Source organism: Tribolium castaneum, chromosome 6, assembly GCF_031307605.1.
Source record: "Tribolium castaneum strain GA2 chromosome 6, icTriCast1.1, whole genome shotgun sequence".
Taxonomy (NCBI): Eukaryota; Metazoa; Arthropoda; class Insecta; order Coleoptera; family Tenebrionidae; genus Tribolium; species Tribolium castaneum.
Window position 1 is genome coordinate 9,179,686 of NC_087399.1, and position 20,217 is coordinate 9,199,902.

The 20,217-nt window shown below is 30.8% G+C and overlaps 1 protein-coding gene and 2 non-coding genes across 3 annotated transcripts; 1 reads left to right on the forward strand and 2 right to left on the reverse strand.

The window, feature by feature from the left end:
- Positions 1-9,474: 9,474 nt before the first annotated feature.
- On the forward strand, positions 9,475-10,097 carry LOC103313866 (hypothetical protein). The gene is made up of 2 exons (XR_010334710.1): positions 9,475-9,667; positions 9,712-10,097. It is a non-coding gene; the product is annotated as a hypothetical protein (transcript).
- Positions 10,045-11,291, reverse strand: MED30 (Mediator complex subunit 30). The gene is made up of 2 exons (XM_963285.4): positions 10,729-11,291; positions 10,045-10,683 (listed from the first exon to the last, which is right to left on the reverse strand). The coding sequence occupies exons 1-2, from the start codon at positions 11,030-11,032 to the stop codon at positions 10,094-10,096; spliced, it is 894 nt and encodes a 297-aa protein (XP_968378.1). The 5' UTR covers positions 11,033-11,291; the 3' UTR covers positions 10,045-10,093.
- Positions 11,292-14,393: 3,102 nt separating this feature from the next.
- Positions 14,394-18,496, reverse strand: LOC103313865 (hypothetical protein). The gene is made up of 4 exons (XR_010334679.1): positions 18,368-18,496; positions 18,139-18,321; positions 14,914-15,481; positions 14,394-14,867 (listed from the first exon to the last, which is right to left on the reverse strand). It is a non-coding gene; the product is annotated as a hypothetical protein (transcript).
- Positions 18,497-20,217: the final 1,721 nt, after the last annotated feature.

Sequence of the window (20,217 nt, forward strand, 5' to 3'; positions counted from 1 at the left end):
TTATAAAATTTTCTTTTATGCTACAAACGGTAGCCAACGTGGAAGCGATACGGAGGTAGGTCCATTTTATTTTGTGTCGTATTTTTTTATTTCACAATTTCCTTAAAATTTAATTGCAATTACAATGTTGTGTACACCGGCTCTAAATGCGGTGTTGAAAAGTCATAGTTTGAGTGACTACATTTTAAATACAGTAACTATAAATAAAATAAAACACTCAAATAATTTATTGCCACGTATTAATTTTGTCTTTAATTTCAATCGATGAAAGTGGCTTGCTCAAAATTTAATGCAAATAAAGCTTTTTTTTTGGTTTCATTTTTATAAAATTTTCTTTTATGCTACAAACGGTAGCCAACGTGGAAGCGATACGGAGGTAGGTCCATTTTATTTTGTGTCGTATTTTTTTATTTCACAATTTCCTTAAAATTTAATTGCAATCATAATGTTGTGTACACCGGCTCTAAATGCGTTGTTGAAAAGTCATAGTTTGAGTGACTACATTTTAAATACAGTAACTATAAATAAAATAAAACACTCAAATAATTTATTGCCACGTATTAATTTTGTCTTTAATTTCAATCGATGAAAGTGGCTTGCTCAAAATTTAATGCAAATAAAGCTTTTTTTTTGGTTTCATTTTTATAAAATTTTCTTTTATGCTACAAACGGTAGCCAACGTGGAAGCGATACGGAGGTAGGTCCATTTTATTTTGTGTCGTATTTTTTTATTTCACAATTTCCTTAAAATTTAATTGCAATTACAATGTTGTGTACACCGGCTCTAAATGCGGTGTTGAAAAGTCATAGTTTGAGTGACTACATTTTAAATACAGTAACTATAAATAAAATAAAACACTCAAATAATTTATTGCCACGTATTAATTTTGTCTTTAATTTCAATCGATGAAAGTGGCTTGCTCAAAATTTAATGCAAATAAAGCTTTTTTTTTGGTTTCATTTTTATAAAATTTTCTTTTATGCTACAAACGGTAGCCAACGTGGAAGCGATACGGAGGTAGGTCCATTTTATTTTGTGTCGTATTTTTTTATTTCACAATTTCCTTAAAATTTAATTGCAATTACAATGTTGTGTACACCGGCTCTAAATGCGTTGTTGAAAAGTCATAGTTTGAGTGACTACATTTTAAATACAGTAACTATAAATAAAATAAAACACTCAAATAATTTATTGCCACGTATTAATTTTGTCTTTAATTTCAATCGATGAAAGTGGCTTGCTCAAAATTTAATGCAAATAAAGCTTTTTTTTTGGTTTCATTTTTATAAAATTTTCTTTTATGCTACAAACGGTAGCCAACGTGGAAGCGATACGGAGGTAGGTCCATTTTATTTTGTGTCGTATTTTTTTATTTCACAATTTCCTTAAAATTTAATTGCAATCATAATGTTGTGTACACCGGCTCTAAATGCGGTGTTGAAAAGTCATAGTTTGAGTGACAAGTTTTAAATACAGTAACTATAAATAAAATAAAACACTCAAATAATTTATTGCCACGTATTAATTTTGTCTTTAATTTCAATCGATGAAAGTGGCTTGCTCAAAATTTAATGCAAATAAAGCTTTTTTTTTGGTTTCATTTTTATAAAATTTTCTTTTATGCTACAAACGGTAGCCAACGTGGAAGCGATACGGAGGTAGGTCCATTTTATTTTGTGTCGTATTTTTTTATTTCACAATTTCCTTAAAATTTAATTGCAATTACAATGTTGTGTACACCGGCTCTAAATGCGTTGTTGAAAAGTCATAGTTTGAGTGACAAGTTTTAAATACAGTAACTATAAATAAAATAAAACACTCAAATAATTTATTGCCACGTATTAATTTTGTCTTTAATTTCAATCGATGAAAGTGGCTTGCTCAAAATTTAATGCAAATAAAGCTTTTTTTTTGGTTTCATTTTTATAAAATCTTCTTTTATGCTACAAACGGTAGCCAACGTGGAAGCGATACGGAGGTAGGTCCATTTTATTTTGTGTCGTATTTTTTTATTTCACAATTTCCTTAAAATTTAATTGCAATCATAATGTTGTGTACACCGGCTCTAAATGCGGTGTTGAAAAGTCATAGTTTGAGTGACTACATTTTAAATACAGTAACTATAAATAAAATAAAACACTCAAATAATTTATTGCCACGTATTAATTTTGTCTTTAATTTCAATCGATGAAAGTGGCTTGCTCAAAATTTAATGCAAATAAAGCTTTTTTTTTTGGTTTCATTTTTATAAAATTTTCTTTTATGCTACAAACGGTAGCCAACGTGGAAGCGATACGGAGGTAGGTCCATTTTATTTTGTGTCGTATTTTTTTATTTCACAATTTCCTTAAAATTTAATTGCAATTACAATGTTGTGTACACCGGCTCTAAATGCGTTGTTGAAAAGTCATAGTTTGAGTGACTACATTTTAAATACAGTAACTATAAATAAAATAAAACACTCAAATAATTTATTGCCACGTATTAATTTTGTCTTTAATTTCAATGAATGATTGTGGCTTGCTCAAAATTTAATGCAAATAAAGCTTTTTTTTTGGTTTCATTTTTATAAAATTTTCTTTTATGCTACAAACGGTAGCCAACGTGGAAGCGATACGGAGGTAGGTCCATTTTATTTTGTGTCGTATTTTTTTATTTCACAATTTCCTTAAAATTTAATTGCAATCATAATGTTGTGTACACCGGCTCTAAATGCGGTGTTGAAAAGTCATAGTTTGAGTGACTACATTTTAAATACAGTAACTATAAATAAAATAAAACACTCAAATAATTTATTGCCACGTATTAATTTTGTCTTTAATTTCAATGAATGAAAGTGGCTTGCTCAAAATTTAATGCAAATAAAGCTTTTTTTTTTGTTTCATTTTTATAAAATTTTCTTTTATGCTACAAACGGTAGCCAACGTGGAAGCGATACGGAGGTAGGTCCATTTTATTTTGTGTCGTATTTTTTTATTTCACAATTTCCTTAAAATTTAATTGCAATCATAATGTTGTGTACACCGGCTCTAAATGCGTTGTTGAAAAGTCATAGTTTGAGTGACTACATTTTAAATACAGTAACTATAAATAAAATAAAACACTCAAATAATTTATTGCCACGTATTAATTTTGTCTTTAATTTCAATCGATGAAAGTGGCTTGCTCAAAATTTAATGCAAATAAAGCTTTTTTTTTGGTTTCATTTTTATAAAATTTTCTTTTATGCTACAAACGGTAGCCAACGTGGAAGCGATACGGAGGTAGGTCCATTTTATTTTGTGTCGTATTTTTTTATTTCACAATTTCCTTAAAATTTAATTGCAATCATAATGTTGTGTACACCGGCTCTAAATGCGTTGTTGAAAAGTCATAGTTTGAGTGACTACATTTTAAATACAGTAACTATAAATAAAATAAAACACTCAAATAATTTATTGCCACGTATTAATTTTGTCTTTAATTTCAATCGATGAAAGTGGCTTGCTCAAAATTTAATGCAAATAAAGCTTTTTTTTTGGTTTCATTTTTATAAAATTTTCTTTTATGCTACAAACGGTAGCCAACGTGGAAGCGATACGGAGGTAGGTCCATTTTATTTTGTGTCGTATTTTTTTATTTCACAATTTCCTTAAAATTTAATTGCAATCATAATGTTGTGTACACCGGCTCTAAATGCGTTGTTGAAAAGTCATAGTTTGAGTGACTACATTTTAAATACAGTAACTATAAATAAAATAAAACACTCAAATAATTTATTGCCACGTATTAATTTTGTCTTTAATTTCAATCGATGAAAGTGGCTTGCTCAAAATTTAATGCAAATAAAGCTTTTTTTTTGGTTTCATTTTTATAAAATTTTCTTTTATGCTACAAACGGTAGCCAACGTGGAAGCGATACGGAGGTAGGTCCATTTTATTTTGTGTCGTATTTTTTTATTTCACAATTTCCTTAAAATTTAATTGCAATCATAATGTTGTGTACACCGGCTCTAAATGCGTTGTTGAAAAGTCATAGTTTGAGTGACTACATTTTAAATACAGTAACTATAAATAAAATAAAACACTCAAATAATTTATTGCCACGTATTAATTTTGTCTTTAATTTCAATCGATGAAAGTGGCTTGCTCAAAATTTAATGCAAATAAAGCTTTTTTTTTTGGTTTCATTTTTATAAAATTTTCTTTTATGCTACAAACGGTAGCCAACGTGGAAGCGATACGGAGGTAGGTCCATTTTATTTTGTGTCGTATTTTTTTATTTCACAATTTCCTTAAAATTTAATTGCAATTACAATGTTGTGTACACCGGCTCTAAATGCGGTGTTGAAAAGTCATAGTTTGAGTGACAAGTTTTAAATACAGTAACTATAAATAAAATAAAACACTCAAATAATTTATTGCCACGTATTAATTTTGTCTTTAATTTCAATGAATGATTGTGGCTTGCTCAAAATTTAATGCAAATAAAGCTTTTTTTTTGGTTTCATTTTTATAAAATTTTCTTTTATGCTACAAACGGTAGCCAACGTGGAAGCGATACGGAGGTAGGTCCATTTTATTTTGTGTCGTATTTTTTTATTTCACAATTTCCTTAAAATTTAATTGCAATCATAATGTTGTGTACACCGGCTCTAAATGCGGTGTTGAAAAGTCATAGTTTGAGTGACTACATTTTAAATACAGTAACTATAAATAAAATAAAACACTCAAATAATTTATTGCCACGTATTAATTTTGTCTTTAATTTCAATGAATGAAAGTGGCTTGCTCAAAATTTAATGCAAATAAAGCTTTTTTTTTTGTTTCATTTTTATAAAATTTTCTTTTATGCTACAAACGGTAGCCAACGTGGAAGCGATACGGAGGTAGGTCCATTTTATTTTGTGTCGTATTTTTTTATTTCACAATTTCCTTAAAATTTAATTGCAATCATAATGTTGTGTACACCGGCTCTAAATGCGTTGTTGAAAAGTCATAGTTTGAGTGACTACATTTTAAATACAGTAACTATAAATAAAATAAAACACTCAAATAATTTATTGCCACGTATTAATTTTGTCTTTAATTTCAATCGATGAAAGTGGCTTGCTCAAAATTTAATGCAAATAAAGCTTTTTTTTTGGTTTCATTTTTATAAAATTTTCTTTTATGCTACAAACGGTAGCCAACGTGGAAGCGATACGGAGGTAGGTCCATTTTATTTTGTGTCGTATTTTTTTATTTCACAATTTCCTTAAAATTTAATTGCAATCATAATGTTGTGTACACCGGCTCTAAATGCGTTGTTGAAAAGTCATAGTTTGAGTGACTACATTTTAAATACAGTAACTATAAATAAAATAAAACACTCAAATAATTTATTGCCACGTATTAATTTTGTCTTTAATTTCAATCGATGAAAGTGGCTTGCTCAAAATTTAATGCAAATAAAGCTTTTTTTTTGGTTTCATTTTTATAAAATTTTCTTTTATGCTACAAACGGTAGCCAACGTGGAAGCGATACGGAGGTAGGTCCATTTTATTTTGTGTCGTATTTTTTTATTTCACAATTTCCTTAAAATTTAATTGCAATTACAATGTTGTGTACACCGGCTCTAAATGCGGTGTTGAAAAGTCATAGTTTGAGTGACTACATTTTAAATACAGTAACTATAAATAAAATAAAACACTCAAATAATTTATTGCCACGTATTAATTTTGTCTTTAATTTCAATCGATGAAAGTGGCTTGCTCAAAATTTAATGCAAATAAAGCTTTTTTTTTGGTTTCATTTTTATAAAATTTTCTTTTATGCTACAAACGGTAGCCAACGTGGAAGCGATACGGAGGTAGGTCCATTTTATTTTGTGTCGTATTTTTTTATTTCACAATTTCCTTAAAATTTAATTGCAATCATAATGTTGTGTACACCGGCTCTAAATGCGGTGTTGAAAAGTCATAGTTTGAGTGACTACATTTTAAATACAGTAACTATAAATAAAATAAAACACTCAAATAATTTATTGCCACGTATTAATTTTGTCTTTAATTTCAATGAATGATTGTGGCTTGCTCAAAATTTAATGCAAATAAAGCTTTTTTTTTGGTTTCATTTTTATAAAATTTTCTTTTATGCTACAAACGGTAGCCAACGTGGAAGCGATACGGAGGTAGGTCCATTTTATTTTGTGTCGTATTTTTTTATTTCACAATTTCCTTAAAATTTAATTGCAATCATAATGTTGTGTACACCGGCTCTAAATGCGGTGTTGAAAAGTCATAGTTTGAGTGACTACATTTTAAATACAGTAACTATAAATAAAATAAAACACTCAAATAATTTATTGCCACGTATTAATTTTGTCTTTAATTTCAATGAATGAAAGTGGCTTGCTCAAAATTTAATGCAAATAAAGCTTTTTTTTTGGTTTCATTTTTATAAAATTTTCTTTTATGCTACAAACGGTAGCCAACGTGGAAGCGATACGGAGGTAGGTCCATTTTATTTTGTGTCGTATTTTTTTATTTCACAATTTCCTTAAAATTTAATTGCAATCATAATGTTGTGTACACCGGCTCTAAATGCGTTGTTGAAAAGTCATAGTTTGAGTGACTACATTTTAAATACAGTAACTATAAATAAAATAAAACACTCAAATAATTTATTGCCACGTATTAATTTTGTCTTTAATTTCAATCGATGAAAGTGGCTTGCTCAAAATTTAATGCAAATAAAGCTTTTTTTTTGGTTTCATTTTTATAAAATTTTCTTTTATGCTACAAACGGTAGCCAACGTGGAAGCGATACGGAGGTAGGTCCATTTTATTTTGTGTCGTATTTTTTTATTTCACAATTTCCTTAAAATTTAATTGCAATCATAATGTTGTGTACACCGGCTCTAAATGCGGTGTTGAAAAGTCATAGTTTGAGTGACTACATTTTAAATACAGTAACTATAAATAAAATAAAACACTCAAACAATTTATTGCCACGTATTAATTTTGTCTTTAATTTCAATGAATGAAAGTGGCTTGCTCAAAATTTAATGCAAATAAAGCTTTTTTTTTGGTTTCATTTTTATAAAATTTTCTTTTATGCTACAAACGGTAGCCAACGTGGAAGCGATACGGAGGTAGGTCCATTTTATTTTGTGTCGTATTTTTTTATTTCACAATTTCCTTAAAATTTAATTGCAATTACAATGTTGTGTAGACCGGCTCTAAATGCGGTGTTGAAAAGTCATAGTTTGAGTGACTACATTTTAAATACAGTAACTATAAATAAAATAAAACACTCAAACAATTTATTGCCACGTACTGATTTTGTCTTTAATTTCAATCGATGAAAGTGGCTTTCTCAAAATTTAATGCAAATAAAGCTTTTTTTTTTGGTTTCATTTTTATAAAATTTTCTTTTATGCTACAAACGGTAGCCAACGTGGAAGCGATACGGAGGTAGGTCCATTTTATTTTGTGTCGTATTTTTTTATTTCACAATTTCCTTAAAATTTAATTGCAATCATAATGTTGTGTACACCGGCTCTAAATGCGGTGTTGACAAGTCATAGTTTGAGTGACTACATTTTAAATACAGTAACTATAAATAAAATAAAACACTCAAACAATTTATTGCCACGTACTGATTTTGTCTTTAATTTCAATCGATGAAAGTGGCTTGCTCAAAATTTAACGCAAATAAAGCTTTTTTTTTGGTTTCATTTTTATTATATTTTTTTTATGCTACAAACGGTAGCCAACGTGGAAGCGATATGGAGGTAGGTCCATTTTATTTTGTGTCGTATTTTTTTATTTCACAAATCAATAATTCCTTAAAATTTAATTGCAATCATAATGTGTACACCGGCTCTAAATGCGGTGTTGAAAGGTGAAATTTTAAGTGACACATTCTAAATACAATAACTATAAATAAAATCAAACACTCAAATAATTTATTGCCACGTATTAATTTTGTCTTTAATTTCATTTGATTATTTAATGCAAATAAAGCTTTTTTATTGGTGTTGTTTTTAATTTTTTTTAATGCTACAAACAGTAGCCAACGCAGAAGCCATATGAAGAAAGGTAGGTGCATTTATCTACTGAGGTATTGAAATTAATATTTTGAGTGCCACATATTGAAACGTATTGTGTATTCGTTATTTTGTACAATATTGATAAACGTCGCTTGTTGTAACTTTCATGCAAATAAAGATTTTTTATTGGTGTTGTTTTTAATTTATTTTTGTTGTTTTGCTACAAACAGTAGCCAACGCAGAAGCTATACGAAGGTAGGTGTATTGTATTTTTGTGTTGTATTTTTTTTATTTCACAAACCAATAATTCCTAATATTCCCTTCATTTTCCAATAATCATTGTTTACCTCATCCTTATATACTATTTTCCTGGCAAGAATGCTCTAAACCTACACGTGGTTCTTGCTGGACAAATTAGTTAATAATATATTAAGTATTGCTGATTGTTTTTTACAGCCGTAAAATTGTGTCGCTTGTTGTAATATTCATGCAAATAAAAATTTTTTTTATGATGTTTTTAATTTTTTTTGAATGTTTTGCTACAAACAGTAGCCAACGCAGAAGCCATATGAAGGTAGATGCATATTTTTTCTATTTAACTTGTGAGGTGTTGAATTTAATTGTTTGAGTGCCATATATTGTAACGTATTGTGTATTCTTTAATTTGTATAACATTGATAATAATCGCTTGTTGTAACTTTCATGCAAATAAAGATTTTTTATAGGTTGTTTTATTAATTTATTTCTAACATCTTGCTACAAACAGTAGCCAACGTAGAAGCCATGAAGGTAAGTGCATTTTATTTAACGCCAAGTGAAAAATATTTGATTTATGTGTCGTATTTTTTTATTTCACAAACCAATAGTTCCTTTATTCCCTTTTATTTTCTAATAATCTTTGTTTACCTCATCCTCATCCTTATTTCCTTTTTTCCTGGCAAGAATGCTCTAAACCTCCACGTGGTTCTTGCTGGACAAATTAGTAATTAATTTGACCAATTAGAGCAATCCTTAAATACGAATTTTTTAACGCAGTTTGCAAAATTTTATAAAAATAAAAAAATTCGTTAAGGTCCCAAAGGGTGTTTGTCCGGCCATGATTTTTTGTACAGTCGAAGGCCCTATCGGAGGGCTTAATCTCCTGCAAAAATAAAGAAAATTGCAGGATATAGAAGGGGTGAAAAAAAATAAAGTTTGCGAAATCAGGAAATCTTAAAGAATCTTTAAAAATTCATTAAGGTCCCAAGGGGTGTTTGCCCAAACATGATTGTTTTACAGTCGAAAGCCCTATCAAAGGGCTTAATCTCCTGCAAAAATAAAGAAAATTGCAGAATACAAAGGGGGTGAAAAAAACAGCTTATTGATGTTTTCATGAACTTGGCTGTAGAAGACGCAGCGATTGTCTGGTCGACTGTAATATTCATTTTTGGTTCTGTCTTCACCGACATAAAAATTCGACTGAACCGTCATTCGATTCCTGGTGCACCCATTTTTAAGGTTATGTTCAACATTCAAACAAACAACAATTTAACTGCTTGGCCCTTTGATGTAACAAAAAATGAGTGCAAATTGTGACCGCCAAACGGCGGCCAAGAAACTACTGCAAGGTAAAGGCAGAGACACCACCGAACAGCGAATAAATCGTCGCCAAGTAAGTCTAGTTTTTAGCCCCCAAACACTAAACAAAAATTCCAGCGTCTTGTTCAACACTTTAAATCGCTACGAATTGAAACCATTGACCGGTTCAGAAAAATGAGTCACGACGACCTAACATACGAGATTCTAAACGAAATGAAAAAGTGTATTTTATCAACTTTAGACACGAAAGAATTGCTTGATGCGGAAGAAATGACGCAGATTATGGACGATTTACATAAGGAAATGATTGTGCTCGAGATTGAACAACACGAGAAAGACACTAGTGATGAAATTGATTCGATTACTAATAGCTTAATGTCAAAGTGTTGCCTTTGTGGCGATCTTGTTGTGCAAAGTAACATTTGTGATGCGTGTGTGGAGGAACTCAACTCATAGAAAAAAGCTTTATTTTCTTAATTAATAATAAGTACAAGTTAATTTAAGACCGCCTCATTGTCAACATTGTGTTAATTTCCCAAATAATCCTCCTCAAGTGATCAATCACATCCTTTAATTGTTTGTTTTTCAAAATCACTTGCTCCATGACCTCCTTGCACTCCTCACAAGCCAAGCGATAGGCCTCCGAATTCTTCTTCTCATCGTGTTTGGGGTCGTGCTCATCTTTGAAAGGAATCAAACTTTCGATATGTGTATATTCCATGCCTTGAAGTTGGCAATTTTCGTTACACTTCTCGTAAATGAGTCGCAATCGCTTGAAAAGCACTCGAATCGTGCGGAGCTGCTCCTGGACTTTGGCTTTCTTCTCATTACTTGCGTTCGACGACTGCGGGGTTCCGTTAGGGGGCTGTATTGTCTTCAAAGTCTGGAACACCTCCTGGGTCCTGCTCACAATATCCTGGACTGTCTCCTGCCCGATCCGGCACAAGGAGGCTGTGTTAAATTCCTTTGATTGCTGCTGTTGTTGCTGTTGGGCTTGGATTTGGGGCGCTGGGGCCACGGCGCCCCCTTGTTGCACCATTTGCGCTTGGTTGGCTTGCATGGCGTGATGTTGCAAATTATTTGAAAATTCTGAAACACTGGGCTAAGATTTGGTTTGAATTTTGGTTTTTGTACCCATGGAGCCCTGCTGCATCTGCATGTTGCCCCCTTGGTGTTGGGCTATTTGATTCGCCGGATTCATGGCGTATTGTTGGTTGAGTTGGCCCATAATTTGGCTGTTTGGCATTGTTGGGTTGTTTAAGGTTGAGGCCATTTGGGACATCATGGGGTTGTTCATCTGGTTGCCCATATGGACGGGTAATTGGTTTTGCATGGTAGTGCCCATCTGACTTTGCATTGTCGACGCGAATTGGTTCCTGAGAGCGGTTTGTTGCGAGTTGTTCAAGCCTTGCATGAAGTGGTGCTGCGGTGCCGACATTTTACACGAATTTAAAGCCTTTTCGGGTCACTGACACAATCACATAACCTCAAAGTTGAAGAAATTTAACACCAAACGATTAAAGCACGAATAGCCGTTCAAATTTATTTTGATGGAAATAAAAGGGCGATTGAAGGAATTGTGGATAGAAAAACGAGTGAATTAAGTGCATTCAACTACACAATTGACTAATTTTTGCACAATTTATTTGTTTACGTGTCAACAGTTCTAGAAATCCGATAACGTCGAAGTCGTGACTTCTTAAAGTGTTTCGTTGAATCATTTTGAACTTAATCATGGAATTCAGGCAACGAAGATTATTGTTAACAACTTATTAAGAACCAATTTTCATTCGAGAGTACTTTCTTCATGTTGCAAAAAAATTGTCGACAACAAACCGAACATTTGCCTTAGTTTTTGGTGATAATACAGCAACTTATCACTAAATGTATAACAGTTAAAGTGTTTTTGATCCGTTTCGAACAGTATTTTGTGTTTATTTGATAGAACTTGATACTAAACGCAAAATTAACTAACCTTAGCGTCCTGTCGGTTTCCTAGCGGTTTTCAGCAGTTTTAGAAGTTCGTTTATGATGTCATCTCGTCACATTTTCAATAAAACTTTGATTTCAGTCATTATGGCACTAAACTACGCGAAAACACCGTTTTTACAACCCGCAAAACCGAAAAACTAAAGGACGCTTCAAAATAAGCCGAACACAAACGCATTATGTCAAGTCAAAGCATCTCATTGGTTGGGTTGTCGGTCATGTTTCAAATTAACCCAATCAAAAGTCGAGCGTCCGGAACTACTAAATGCGGGCGATTTGAATTTGATATCAATATTTCACGGTTTTAGCTCGTAATTTAGGCGAATTTCAAGTCCGATGAATGAAGATAGAAAATTAATAAAGGAATTGCCATTTTCCTGTTTAACTATGTATATTTTCAGTTGCATTATCGTCTTATTTTTTAACTTTACTTAACATCTGCTGTTGAAACTAATATTTAAAAACAGGGTGTAACGAAAAGATGGGAACAACAGGGATTCAGAGATTCCCCAGCTCAAAATAAAGCGATTTAGCGTAACTTACCTCTAAACCAAGTTGCGCCGTTTAAAAGTTAGAGGGCGTCAAAGTTCAAAAATTATTTTCGATTTCCTTTAATAACTTTTTAATTGAATAATCGATTTCAATGAAATTTGATACAAGCAATTTGTCGTTAAAACCACATGTTTTGATGCTTTTGCTTTTGTTTTTCTTGATTGTAAAGTACTTACCAATCAACTATATCCCATTTCATTTGATAGTAGAATTTTTTGACCGCACATTTGAATTTTTTGGAGTGAAATAAACCACAAATTGCGAGTTTCTGTATAAACAAAAAAGTCTGTATTAAGCTGAATCCCAGCGACAAATTTTGAGCCAAGAAAACCTACCAGAAACTCCAAAAAATTCAAATGTGTTAACACCCCTACGCTTATACAGCCCCACTCCTTCACTCCCTTCTCGAGTGGGGTGTAGTTTTGGGTAGTTTTAAGTTAAACTTAAGTTTTAAGTTTTTGGGTAGTTTTTAACAATTTTTGCAACTTATAAAATTTTTGTATCGGCCTTGGTTTTGGAGCAAAAAAATAATTTATGTTGACGTATTAAAATTTCAGACGTTCGGCCATTTATTATTATTGGTTTTTAAATTATTATTTTTTATTTTTATTTTAGTTCCTTTATGTACATATACGTTACGCAACAATAGTATAATTGGTTATTAATTTAAACCAAAAAAGGCATTTTTTCACAAAAATGTGAATTCATAAAAATCGTAGGATTTTTTTCCCCAACACAACTAATTAAAATGTTCACTATGGTTATGAAAAAATTAATAACGACAATTGTAATAGGTGAAATAATAATTAAATAATTAAATCCATTTTTAAAACCAAAAATAATAATTGACGAACGTCCGAAATGTTGACATTTCTAGATAAATATTTTTTTATTCCAAAATCAAGGTCGATACAAAAATTGTTAAAAATAAAGGGTCTTTCGAATAAAAAAAGAATTAGACCACTCAGATAACGTATAACAAAAATATGTCCCAAAATGTGTTCAACTGATCCAGAAATACTGAGTCTGTTGGCAACAGATTTGAAAGTATTTGTGCAACTGAATTTGATTTTTCTTGACAATTATTTGACGTACAACCCCACAAGAATGTTAAATTGTTGTTAAATGGAAGCGTACTCCATTGTTATCCTTAAAAATTTAAGACCAGTGTTGCCAACAGACTCACTATTTCTGAATCAGTCTGTACTTTACAGTAATAAAAAACCAAAAGAAATAGCACCAAAACATGTGGTTTTGATGACAAATTGCTTTCATCAAAATCGATTATTCCGTTTAAAGTTTACTAAAAAAAAATAAATTAAAAAAACTTTTCTACCCTCTAACTTTTAGAGGTATATAACTTTGTATAGAGGTAAGTTGGGCTAAATTGCTCTATTTTGAGCTGAGGAGTCTCTTGTTCCCTGTTATCCCCATCTTTTTGTTGCACCGTATAAAAGTTAGAGGGCGCCAAAGTTCAAAAATTCAAAAAAATATTTTCAATTTTCTTTAACAACTTGTTAATGGAATAACCTATCAATGAAATTTGATACCATTTTCCATCAAAATCACATGTTTTGGTGCTATTTTTTTGTTTTTCTGTTATTGTAAAGCCGCTCCCTATCAACTCTTGGACACATTTTTAGACAAATTTTTGTTATAAGTGATCCGACTTCTTAATTTATTTGAAAAACCCATTTTTTTGGATCAAATATTATAACTTGTATCGGCCTCGGTATTGGACTAAAATACGAGGAGTATATTAAAAAACATATTTGAAGCACGAATTTTTATACTATTTTTTTAAATTATTCTAAAATTTTGCGACGGTTATATGATATATGAATTAGCCTGTACACTAATTAAACAAATACTTTCATTTATTAAACTTAGTAGTTTTTAAGTAGGTACTACTATTTTAGTCAGAGTAGGGGGCGCAGTATTTGGGACCTGCACATGGGCGGCCAGTTGGCTTTGCTCGGCCCTGTGTGAAGTCCCCAATTAAAAGCAGTTATTTCAATTAAATTATCGAAAATTGTATCTCACATTTTAGAATTAATTACAATAACTCCAAAAACACAACGTAGTCGACAAGGTCATTCTTATGTCATCATCGTAATTACTGGGGCGGAAGCTCAAAATTGGAATAAATTTTCTCTTTTGTTTGTGCGAAGGTTTGGCGAAGGTCACACGCACCCAACGCACCAATTCCGGGTTCAGATGTAACCCGTAGGTCGAACATTTGTAATAAAATAATACCAAAAAATAATATATGTTTAATAATATTTTTACAAGTTTTTGTACATCAAATGTGCAAGTCTAATAAATCGGGGAAACCTTTAATGTCACAGTGGCGCCCGCGTGTCCAGTCCGGAGGCCAAGTTTCCGGAAAAACAGTTTTGAGCGTTTGCACCAAATCAATACTCATCTCGATTTTTGTGCATCTGTCTTACAATAACATACTTTTAAATGGTTGAAAATAAATATTTCATGGCAAGTTGTGGATCGATTATTTCAAACTAGCCGTGCGATAGTTACTAGCAAAACTGCGACGCTTGCCAGAACTTTGGGTTTTTCCCCCGAATTGCAACCACTTTGGCCACACTCGTAACACGTCACACTTTTCACTGGAACTGCATCAGGTCCAGCTGTGGCCGCATGTGCCTCAAAGTTTGTTTTCAAGTCGGTGCAGCCATTTTTAGGCACACAACCTTTCATTTCGATGGGTAGTTTCCCTAATTTCATTGTAAAGTTACTCAGATCGTGACCAAAAAATACAACCTGTGTCCACAACTAGTTTATAACAAGCGAATTCGAAATCCCTTTTGTGAACTATGCGACGATTTGACTCTGGATTTCCGTAAAGTATGTCCAAATTCTCGTCACAATCTTCGAGTTTGTATTTGAAAAAACCGGGGACTTTTGGGCCATTTTCGTCATTGGACCAACACTCGAAACCAAAACCTGTGGGAAAGTTGGGGAAAAGTGCGATTGTAATAACAAGGAGTGAAACAGAGAGCTTCATGTTAGATCAATCACTATAGAGAGACTGAAGTAGGACAAATATAAATAGGTAGGGATTTAATATTGGATGAGGATGAAAAAGTGGGGGTTAATTAACATATTTTTATTTAAACTACTGAAACAAGCAACGTCGAAATTAAAATAAAAACGCAAAACGCCTCTTTTGGCGCACCCACATTACACCTATCTTCATAACATTCGTAGCAATTAAAATCGTCATAATTACCCAACCTGTAATTGTTTTCCCTCATATAATTTACAGCATTTTTCGCCAAATTGCACCCACCACGGGGAACACACCCTCTAATTGCAGTTCGTTTGCTTCCTAGAAAAATAATATTATTACCGCCACGTAATATTTTTCCGGATTACATCGTCACTAAAGTGACCGAAATAGACCACAAGCTATGGGCGCGCATATTGTTGGTTGCATATCGTTTCAATTTAGCTTAAAATACGCTGCCTAGATGATTTTCTTATGGAAAAATTTAAAATCGACAGTATTTTATCGAATGTCTCCAAAACTCCAAAACAGATTTGGGATCCCCAGACAATTTCACGTAGAATGAGCATACTTTTGACCTTAAATTTTGGTTATTGTAATCTTGATGTTTTTTTATTGGTAGATAAGTAAATAAAATTTTTCTAAGTTGCTTTATTTGAATTATTTGCACAATTTTCACTCCATTGTGATAAAATTTGTTCAGAACTAGATAACTAACTATAGTTAAAAGTGTTAGAAGTTGTTTTAGATAAATCATTTTCTATTTTTTTTTTTTTGGTAGAATAAAAAAATAGGTTGACCGTATTTCGTCTAAATATTTCGAAAACTACAAATCGTAGAACAAAATGGATACAGATATGGGAATTACAGACAATTTTATACCAGATAGACATACTTTGAACTAAATTTTTGGGTATTGTAATTTTGATGATTTTTTATTAGCAGATATGTCAGTAAATAATTGTTTTTTTAAAGTTTTTTATTTGAATTACATATTTTCACCCTTTGATTGGATTGCCATGAATTTTGGTTTAAAAATAAATAATTAAATTTAATCAAAAGCGCTAAGAGTCATTTTAGATATATCAATTTCTATTTTTATGTTACTTGTTATGTAGACTGGAAAAATTTAAAACGACTGTATTTACCGATTAATTTCTTCAAAACTATGAATCTTGCAACAAAAGTGTGGACAGATTCGTATTCCACACACAATTTTACGTCATATAGGCTTATTTTTGACCTAAGTTTTTGATTATTATAATCTTGATCATTTTTTTTGTTGGCAGATAATTACCTAAATAAAAATTTTGACCAAGTTGTTTTATTTGGTTTATTTGCATAATTTTTACCCAATTACGACAAAAATTATTTGTTGTAGAATGAAAAAATTTAAATCAAATTCTTACAGTTTAATTGTTTCAAAACTGCAAATCCTAAATTAAATATGAGAACAGTTTTTTTATTGGTATATAAGTAAACACAAATTTTGACTAAGTTATTTTATTTGGATTGTTTGTACAATTTTGATCCCATTGACAAACTTTTGCTCAGAATTAGATAACTAATAATTATAGTTAAAAGTACTGCAAGTTATTTTAATCAGTTTATATTTTTTTTTAATTTCTAGTAGAATGAAAAATTTTAAATAGGCCGTATTTTATCTAAAATCACCAAAATTACAAATCGTAGAACAAAAATAGTTAATCAAAATTAATTTAATCAATTTTTGTTTTGTTTTATTTTTGTTATAGAATGGAAAAATTTAAATCAACCGTGTATTCATTGTCTAGTTTTTCCAAAACTACGTAACTCTCAGACAGTTTCACGTCAATTAGGCATACTTTCAGGCACAATTTTTGATAAAATTGTAATCATGTAATCTTGATTTTTTGTTCAGAATTAAATAACTAACTATAGTTAAAAGTGCTAGAAGTCATTCTAGATAGATCAATTTCTTTTTTTTATCTTTGGTAGAATTAAAAAATCTAAATTGGTAGTATTTCGTCAAATTTTTTTGCGAATTCTTAGACAATTTTAGGTCAAACAGGCATAACCTTGATTTAAATTTTTGGGTACTGTAAACTTGATAATTTTTATTAGCACATAAATAAATAAATAAATAGAAATTTGAAACAAGTTTTTTTTCGGATTACACCTTTTCGCCCTGTGCCATAAACTTTTGAATTCAAATAAATAACTAAATTTAATTAAAAGTGCTACATGTCGTTTATATACAGATTAATTTGTATTTTTTTTATTTATAGTAATTGAAATTATCGTTTAATTTCTCGAAAACTACGTACCCTATTTCAAAAATGGGGTCAGATTTAAATTCCTCAGAAAATTTCACGTCAAATACACACACTTTTCACTTAAATTTTTGGTTATTGTAATTTTGATAACTTTTTTTATTGGTAGATATTAGCTGTTTCAAAACTATAAAAACGCCAACGTTGCATTTTCTCTCAAAACTACCAAAAATAATTTGGTAAAATGCGACGTTGGCGTTTTTATAGTTTTGAAATAGCCACTAAGTAAGTAAAATTTTTGCCCAATCTTTATTTTTATTTTATTCGCATTATTTGCACAATTTTTACTCGATTACCACAAAACTAAATAAAGTAATGCTACAATTTGTTTTAAGTAAATTAATAGTTATGTTTTTTTTATCTTTGGTAGAGCGGAAAAACTGAAATCTATACTGTTCGGAAACAGATAATTTTAAGTTAAATTACGACTTTTAATTTTTCTTTGATAAAGGTCGAAAATAACGTTATTGTGATTTCGTTTCTATATTTAGCTCGTTTTATAAGTGAGAAACAATATTTTTTCGCGAAATTTCCTCAAACAACCATAAAATCAAAAACGAATTCATTTTTGTCTTTTTCGACGACCCAGTAACTTAAATATTTTTCACATTTTCCTTCGATTTTAGCGCAAACACGAATAACTATTTCATAAATTAATTAACTCACCTGAAGGTGTAACAATTTTATAACAACTGTATTCAAGATTTTGCGCAAGTTTTAAAGTTGACTTGCCCCTCCATTGCATTATTAAAAGTCTCTTAAAATTGGTATCACAATTTTGTACATTTGTCCTGAACTGGCCCCCTCTTAATCCCACGAGATTGGTTGAGTAGCAAACGAGACAAAAACCTGTATTAAAAATTTGAGAAAAATCGTTACTTTGGGCGATTTTTACCGGTTTGAGTTTGAAGTGCCAAAAGGAGCAAAAGAAAGAGTTTCATTTCTGATCTAACTACGAAACTGTTTGATTTCACTCTAAAACAGACGTTAAATGCTTTGGGTTTATAAATTCCCAACGCAAAATATTTAGATTGCGATTGTGGTATTTTTAGGATCTTAAAATAGCGCTTAAAATTGAATTTACCGCCAATAACACAAATTTACAAAAAAATTTTTTTCTTTTACCACGAGGTAATTTATACTACTGATTTTGTTTTCCGCTTACTCACTGATAACTAAAATATATGTCACATTGGCAATCACGTCTATTTTCTTAATATATTCACTAAAAGTTTTGAAAATTTAATTCTGGTGTCTACTTTTCGTTATTTTCGTTATTTCTGTGATAAGCTACTTATTGTTAGTTTTTTTTGTTGGTAAAACTGTAAGCCTTCTTTTTAATATCAGAACCCTAGATTATAAACACTATTTTAAAACACGTTTCCCATAGCAACGTGTTTTCACTATTTTAAAACACGCTTCCCGTAGCAACGTGTTTTAAATTATAATGTTCCAACAAAACTAATTTTGAATAACACTCATACGAAGACGCTTAAAGTTTTTGGGTGTCTATAGGTATGAAACTCGCCTACGCTCGTTGCATAACGTCAGTCCTCGAACTTTAAGCTTGTGTTTTCGCTCTCGTATTATGAATAACAATAACATATCATCAAGTGAATTTAGATTAAGCCCAAACAATTTTTGTTTTATTTGTGGTACAATTATTCTAATAAAATCTGGGAAACTTAAGCGATCAAGTGGCAAATTTAAAGTCTTATGAAAAGAGGTATATCAAGGTTTTTGGGATAAAAATATGTCAGCCAATTACTGCTGGTTACAATAAGAGAAACTGACACTAATCAGTACAAAAAATGAAACAATCTATGTCATTTTTAATTAAAAGTTTTAAATCAATCTTTTTTGTGGTGTCTGGCATTCGTTACTGACGTGATTAATATTTTGTTAAATATTTTATTTGCCTTAAAAAATCATCAGATGAATGTAAATTAAGCCCAAACAACTTCTTTTATGTTTGTGTTTAAATTATTCTAACGAAACCTAGGAAGCGATGATTATGGTGAATGTTTCCATCAAAATTTAAAGTCTTCTGAAGAGAGTTATTAAGGTTTTTGGGTTAAAAAGGTGTTTTTCGTTCAATATTAGTTTCAGGGCCCCGCCACTCCGAGTGTCAGGGGTGTCCCGGCAAGTCAGAAGGGCAGCAAAAAAAATTCTCAAAAATTTATTTTGATTATTTGTGTTTATGATACGGAAACGTGCCAAAAAGTTGAAAAAAATTTACCTATTTAATGATTTCACTTTATCAAAAAAACCGAGTAATTACTCCAAATGCGTGTTTAAAAGCGCTCCAAAAAATCATACAAAATTTTTAATCTATTTCAACGAAATTTTTAATATTTTTTAAGGAAATTTCCTAAAATAATCTGAATTATTGCATTATTGCTTTAAACATAATACTATAAATATTTTTGACTCAATTAGGTGATTTTTTGGTTTATTTTTATGAAAATTTCGCAAAAAATTGTGTTTACGGGTAAAAAACTTTCAAAATATAAAATTTCCGTTAAAACTGAGTTTTTAAGCTTAAAACGTGAAAACGTGTTCAAGCCACCAATAAGGCAAAAATAACACCACTTTCAGTCCAATTCTATCATTGTTTGACGAAATTTTTCGCGTTTTAAATAAAAAACGTGCTAATATAACAGAAAACATCTAAAATCAAATAATTTTCGATCCAGTAATATAATGATTTTACCACTTTATTTAGCGAAATTTTGCAACGATTTT